Here is a 7,343-nt window from a genome sequence, read left to right as displayed (position 1 = left end):
AAAATGCAAAAAGCTTGGCATGAACCCATGCACACCTACATACGTACGCGTGTATCTACCTATCCATACCTATTTGGGCGTGCGTTTGAGCGCTTGTGTATCGGTTTGTGGTAAATTGTATTGCATATTTTGTATCGCCTCCAGCCGTGTTGCGCTCCCCTCCGGCCGCGCATACAAACACTTTGACAATGTGTTAATATGTGCATATGGACTTGTATCCTGGCGTACACCCAATCTCACACACACACACATAGGTGTGCAATGTATCACATTTTCAACGCACGGACATATATGCATATGGTTCACGCACATAAAAGAAAGCCCGGATATTACACCTCGGCTTAAATGTCCTTACCGTCATTCATCGCAATTCCGGCAAAAAATTTTATTAAATTTTTGTTTGCCGAGAATATTCAAAATGGGAAATAAGTCGGCGCTTGCATGAATGGTTGCTTTTGAACATTTATTTATGTATGCGTTTACTTGAAACTCTTTATACTATTTGTTGATTTAAGGTTCCATTGGAATGAAGAGTTAAACTCTTTTTTTGTTTTATCAGCAAATCTTTTTACATATGTTAAAGATTATGTTTTCGGGCAGTGTGAAAAAAAAGAGGGAATTGCGAATTTAACTTTCCGTGCGTTGTAGCGTTTATTTCGCAGTGTGTCCTCCCTCCGCTGGCTAACGACTGATTTCTCAAATCGAACCAGTCATTAACGCAGCGGCAAATTCGGCGAAGGACACATACAAATTAGCACTAATTCTATATATGCGCGTTTGTACATATGTACGCGAACAAGAAACAACGAAATAGGAACTCTGCATTGACCGTTACCTATTGTGCGGACATACTAGTTGTGTACAAACACGCATACACAGAATTAGCGGGAATCAAATACATAAAGTATATAGTACACCAAATATTTTTACAACTAATCAAGGGTTCCCAACGTTTTACAAGTAATCAGGGGTTCCCAATATTTTTACAACTAATCAGGGGTTCACAACATTCCCGCCTCCGTGAATCAACCCGATTCACCATCATCAACGTCCAGAACTGCCAATTTGGAGACGGCACGGCGCTTTAATCCACTCGAAGTGCGTACGTCAGCTCGTCTGACCTCACCATCCGCTCCTGCATACAAACGTTCCACCTTGCCTCGACACCAGTCCCGACGAGATATATTTGGGTCGCATATGAAGACGAGGTCATCTATCTGCAGAGGTTTTGTTCTTTGGCACCACTTCACCCGGCGTGTCAATGTCGGAAGGTATTCCGCTATCCATCGTTTCCAAAAATGGTCCCTTAGTTGTCGAGCAAGACGCCACTGTTGTCGAAGAAAGCATTTGGTTTCCAGAACTTCGCTGGCAATCGGAGTTCGCGGTGTGTTGGCTTCACCGAGAAGGAAGTCATTTGGAGTCAGCGGCTGCTCCTGGTTGACATAGATGGGCAAGTGCGTCAACGGCCGAGAATTCACAATATTTTCCGCCTCGATTAGGAAGCAGTTGAGCGTGTGCTCCCGTGGCGACGTTTCCTTCAAAGTGCATCGTAGTACTCTCTTTACGCACTGCACCAATCGTTCCCAAGCGCCCCCCTCTGCCGGGTTGAAAGGCGAGTTAAAAATCCACTCTACGCCCCTTTGCGATAGCTCACCCTGCAGGCGATTGCAATCGAAGACTTCACTGAAGCGCTTTGCTTCCATGTCAGCACCGACGAAGTTCTTCCCATTATCGGACCTCACACGTACGGGAACGCCGCGACGATTTATAAAGTTGCGCAATACGATTATGCATGAGTCAGTGCTGAGGTCATGAGCCAACTCCAGATGCACAGCCCTGACTGTCAGGCACGTAAATAACGCCACCCATCTTTTTTCGTTGGCGCGGCGAACAGTTACTGTTATCGGTCCAAAGTAATCAAGGCCCGTATAGCTGAATGGCCTGACATAAGGAGTGAGTCTATCAATCGGAAGAGGGCCCATCAATGGCGATACGGCATGGATTTTTCTTAAGCGACAAATGGCGCAATTGGCGACAATACTGCGCAGCAAACTCCTGAGGCGTGGTACCCAATAAAGGCGACGTATCTCACAAATAGTGGCTTCTAGATTTTGATGATGCATTTTGACGTGGTAGTGCATGGCGACCAGATTTGAGAAACAATGCTTTGGCGGTAGTATGATAGGGCGTCTCGCGCTTATTGGGAGCCAGCTGGCAGCTTCTATGCGTCCTCGTACACGAAGAACACCATCTTCGTCTATATACGGCGAAAGTTGAATGAGCGAACTGGTGCGTGGCAGGTTGCGACCGCTTTCGATGTGCTGAAACTCTTCGGCGTATTCACCGCGTTGAACGAGGCGGCACAAACAAAGCTTAGCAGTCTCAACTTCTTTGGCAGTCAACCCATAGCCTCGGTCTGGCGGTTTACGGCGGCGGCAAACGTCAATGAATCGCAGGACCCATGCTGTCGTTCTCACCAGTTTACTGAATGTAGAGAATCGGTTATAGTCTAGAAACGTACAGCTTACGATTGCAAGGGCGAATTTAGGACGTAGTTCCTTGTCAGCTTCCTCATGATGATTGCATGTAGAGCTCTCTGTCGGCCAATACTGCTCTTCTCGTAACAAAAATGGTGGGCCGCAGGACCAACGGGCGGACGAGCTGAAGTCGACAAAGTTATTAGCTCGAGTAGCCTCATCAGCGACATTGTGCTCGGTAGGTAGCCATCTCCAGTTTGCAGTAGTAGTTGTGGCTAATATCTCGGCGATCCGATGCTGCACAAATGGCTTATAGCGTCGATGTTCACTTCGAAGCCACTGGATCACTGTTTTGGAGTCACTCCAAATGACGCAGTCATCGATGTGCAAGGAGTGCTCCTCTCGTAGGCAATTCAGCAAACGCGTACCCAATACAGCTGCCTGAAGCTCCAATCGAGGGACCGTCAATGACTTCATCGGCGCGCATTTAGTTTTTGCAGATATAAATGCGACTTCAACCTCACCGGCGGCATTAGTTGACCTCCAGTAGGCTACCGCGGCAAAGGCATCCTCGCTGGCGTCGACGAAAACATGGAGCTGCAAAACTTCAGGTTTCCCATTTCGATAATAGTATCGAGGGACGGTATATTCGGCGACCATTGGCAGTTGTTTACGCCATCCTTCCCATGCGGTGTTTACGTTGTTTGGCAGTGGCTCGTCCCACCGGATGTCATTCTTCCACACTTCCCGCATGAGGATCTTAGCGCTCACTACAAAGTTGCTAAGAAAGCCCAGCGGGTCGAAGATCGACATGACCACACTGAGAAGTTCTCGCTTCGTCGGACGGCGCCCTCCGTCCAAAACGTTGGAATCTACGTTGTTGAATCTCAGTTTAAACCCAAAAGTGTCGGTTGATGCCTGCCAAAACAAACCGAGGACTCTGTCCACCAGTACTCCTTCTTTATTTGCTATTTGACGGATATTCCCGTCACCACTAAGTGCTTCTGTCACTCTTAATGAGTTTGACGCGAAATTACAAAGATCGAAACCGGCCATCTTATGTATTGCGCGAACTTGTTTCGTTATGTCAGCTGCTTCTTCCTCTGTGTCAAAGCTATCGACATAGTCATCGACATAATGGTAGTCCAGTATCGATTTCACGGCTCGGGTAGCACCCTTGACTTTGTTGCCATACTCCAACGCATTGATCGTCTTCACATAATTGGCGGCGCAAGGCGGACATGCTGCTCCAAAGGTCATTACGCGCATCTCATATACCTCGGGCTGTCTGGTAGTATCACCTTGGCGCCAAAGAAATCGTGGCGCACATCTGTCGTCACGTTGAACCAGCACTTGGTGAAACATCTCTTTGATGTCCCCACACACGCCCGTTGCTCCTTCCCGAAAGTGGAATAGTATAGCAGGCAAAGACCGATACTCTTGCGGACCCTTCATAAGCTGTGAATTAAGGGACACACCGTCCACCTCAGCAGCTGCGTCGAACACCATGCGTAACTTGCCTGGCTTATTTGGATTCTTCACGGCAAAATGAGGCAGGTACCATGTTCTATTGCAAGTTAAAGCGGCTTCTTCTGGCGACAGCTTTCGTGCGTAGTCCTTCATGACGTAAGAACTTATGATGCGGTTATATTCAGCGGCAAAGTCTGTATCGCGCCTCATTTTTGCTTCAACACCCGCTAATCTTTTCAAAGCCATAGAATAGCTGGCAGGTAGCTGTATGTCGGAACGTTTCCAGAGCAGACCAGTCTGGTACCTTCCTTCAACACGGCATGTAGTAGACTTCAAGATTTCCCGAGCACGGACGTCAGCTTCACTCTCCATGATAGGTGCAGCTCGAACCCCAAAGCTTTCCGTCTCGAAGTATTCAGCAACCATATTATGTAGAGATTGATCAGTGTGGCAGTTAACGAATAAGCATGATGGCAATGATGGATCGGAGTTCATTGTTGGCCCAAATACAACCCATCCTAGCTCAGTATTCGCAGCGAATGGCCCACACTTGTTTAGCTGCATTGTAGTTGACGGCAAACCGAGGTGGCAGTGGTCGAGTCCGATTAGCAGCTTTGGCTTGACTTGTGCGTATGGTTCAACTGCCAGCTTATTCAATTGGCTTTCATGGCAACGCAAATCGGATTTATTCAGACTCTGAGAAGGCAGCTGCAAGTTTGAAACACCATAAACCCTTCGTAACTTATGTCTCTTTTGCATACCGGCACCACTCACGAGTAGATCTACCACCATGGCCGACTCCTGAGCGGCACGTCCTCCGAACCACTGTAGGTTCAAGCGTTCAGTCCGGCCACGTAAGCCGAGCTCTTCAATTAGTGTGCTATCAATCATTGTTATTGACGAACCTTCATCTAAAAGTGCGTACGTCTCAACGCGCTTTTGGTTCCCATACAGCACGACCGGCAGAATCCGAAATAATAACTTACTATTGTTATCTGTACTGCAACTAAGGACCGCTGCACCCGCATCACCTTGCTGTTCAATACGAGACGCTGGCTGCGTCCTCGTACTAATACCTGTATGTGCATCGGCAATGGAAGTACGTCGTTGGCGATCTCGAGGCCGCGGTGACTGGTTTGATGACCCATCGATTATTTTCCCAATATCGTGCAACAATTTATGATGCCACCGTTTGCACCCGTCAGTTGAACATAGTTTGCGCCGTTGGCAATTGCGTGACCCATGTCCAACGTTGAGACAAGAAAAACAAAGGTGACGTCGCTTCACTTCCTCCCACCTTTCCGGCACTGTAAGTTGACTAAACTGCGTACAATCGGCTGGCTTATGTTGGCCCTGGCAAATAGGGCAGGCTGAATGACGTTGAGATTCGGCAGCGTGCAACACAACCCGACGCTTCGAATCTTTTGCTGCTTCTCCATCGTAAACCGTGCAGATGACGTTGGCAAGTTGAGTGAGCCAATCGCTAAAATGCTGAACAGTTGCGTAAGGCTGTAAAGATGACGCAAAGACTGCCCATTCGATACGCTTGCTCATGGGTAACTTTCCGACGAGCTCATCGAGGAGTGTTGGATTCACTAAATACTGCTCTCCGCCACATGCAGAACATAAAAATGCACAGACGTTGCTAATCTTCGTCGCAAATGGTATCAACTTTACCACTGAGCTTTCCGATATCGGGGCAATTTCTCGAACATGGGCTAGCTGGCTTCGAATTAATTGCTCTGGGCGACCGAATCGGAACTTAAGTTGCTCTATGATATTGGCCACGTTGTTTGGATGGATTAGTAGCGATTTAACAGCTTCTCGGGCTTCACCCTTTAAGCACTTCTGCAGGCGTAAGTTGTTCTCAAAGCGACTGTACCCATAGACAGTGGTTGACTCGGTGTAGGCAGTAAAAAATATCGGCCAGTCCTCTGGTTTCCCGCTAAACTCCGGCAAATCTTGCAATTTCCTTGGCTTGGTTGAAAACTGCAAGGGTAAGGAGCCCACATTAGCGGAAATTGGCACCGTTGACGGAAGACTGCTAACAAATGTGTCGCCCGGAGGCAAAGTCGAGCTGCTGTACGTCCCATTTGTTGAGGATGTGTAAATAAGCGGTGAGGAACGAGTAGCGGTGTACATCTGATAACGTGTAGCGTTCTGAGGCGGCGGCGGCTGCACCGTATGCACACAGGTAGCAGCACATGTTATTAACGGCGATTGCGGCTGAAGCAACTGGATCTGTGTCATCGGCAGGCTTGATGACGGCAAGGCAGATTCGTTGGCGGAACTGTCGCTGGGTGCACTGGCTATGCTTTGCGCATCAGCGCGCTGGGCTTCGTTGGTTAACTCGTGTTCCCTTATTTTGTCTTGGGCAACTTTCAGGCTACGTTCAAGCGCGGCGATGCGTTTTTGCATAGCCTGGAACATCACTTCTTGGCGGGCGGCAGATGAAGCACGAGTGGTGACTCCCTCGGCAACGGGAGCACTTGGCAAATCCACTACACCGACGGCAGTGCCAGTATCCGACACCCTTTGCTGGTCGGCTACTGATGCAGGTGTAGTGGCCTTTGAAACTGGTGTCGCCATGCTTACCTAGGTCCTGGCTGGAACAAGTGGCGAACAAATGACTTCGAACGGACGTGCGAAATAAAGCTTTTGTGAAAAAAAAGAGGGAATTGCGAATTTAACTTTCCGTGCGTTGTAGCGTTTATTTCGCAGTGTGTCCTCCCTCCGCTGGCTAACGACTGATTTCTCAAATCGAACCAGTCATTAACGCAGCGGCAAATTCGGCGAAGGACACATACAAATTAGCGCTAATTCTATATATGCGCGTTTGTACATATGTACGCGAACAAGAAACAACGAAATAGGAACTCTGCATTGACCGTTACCTATTGTGCGGACATACTAGTTGTGTACAAACACGCATACACAGAATTAGCGGGAATCAAATACATAAAGTATATAGTACACCAAATATTTTTACAACTAATCAAGGGTTCCCAATATTTTTACAACTAATCAGGGGTTCACAACAGGCAGCTTAAATTTCTAGAACCAATCTTAAAGCCAACTCTGAACCAATTTAAAAACCATTTCATTTCAGTAACGAAGAATTTATTTTCTCTGCGGAAATATGAAAAAGTCGAAGATTAGCTACTTTCGCGGCTTTTTGGAATTTTTTCAGATATTCTTCGTTTTTTCACCTCTTAAATTGAAAATATTTTAGAAAAGTTGATGATTGCCTTTAACGTTTTTGTCATTAACAAATAAATATCTAGAATATAGGAAAAAATATATGTACATACAGTTTTGGTTTTCTGAGCAATTATTGCATTTTGTTAATGTTTGGCTGAGCTCGACGCAAACAGCCATTGATTGAACAGTTTTCTT

At 47.1% G+C, this 7,343-nt stretch overlaps 1 protein-coding gene across 1 annotated transcript; it reads right to left on the bottom strand.

Moving 5' to 3' along the window:
* Nucleotides 1-1,025: 1,025 nt before the first annotated feature.
* On the bottom strand, nucleotides 1,026-6,536 carry LOC128863345 (uncharacterized). Its single transcript, XM_054102470.1, has one exon. It carries the CDS (start codon nucleotides 6,534-6,536, stop codon nucleotides 1,026-1,028), a length of 5,511 nt encoding a protein of 1,836 aa, XP_053958445.1.
* Nucleotides 6,537-7,343: the final 807 nt, after the last annotated feature.

The sequence above is a fragment of the Anastrepha ludens genome, chromosome 5 (assembly GCF_028408465.1).
Source record: "Anastrepha ludens isolate Willacy chromosome 5, idAnaLude1.1, whole genome shotgun sequence".
Lineage (NCBI taxonomy): Eukaryota > Metazoa > Arthropoda > Insecta > Diptera > Tephritidae > Anastrepha > Anastrepha ludens.
The sequence above is the reverse complement of the archived record's forward strand: the minus strand, read 5'-3'. Positions and strand labels throughout refer to the sequence as shown.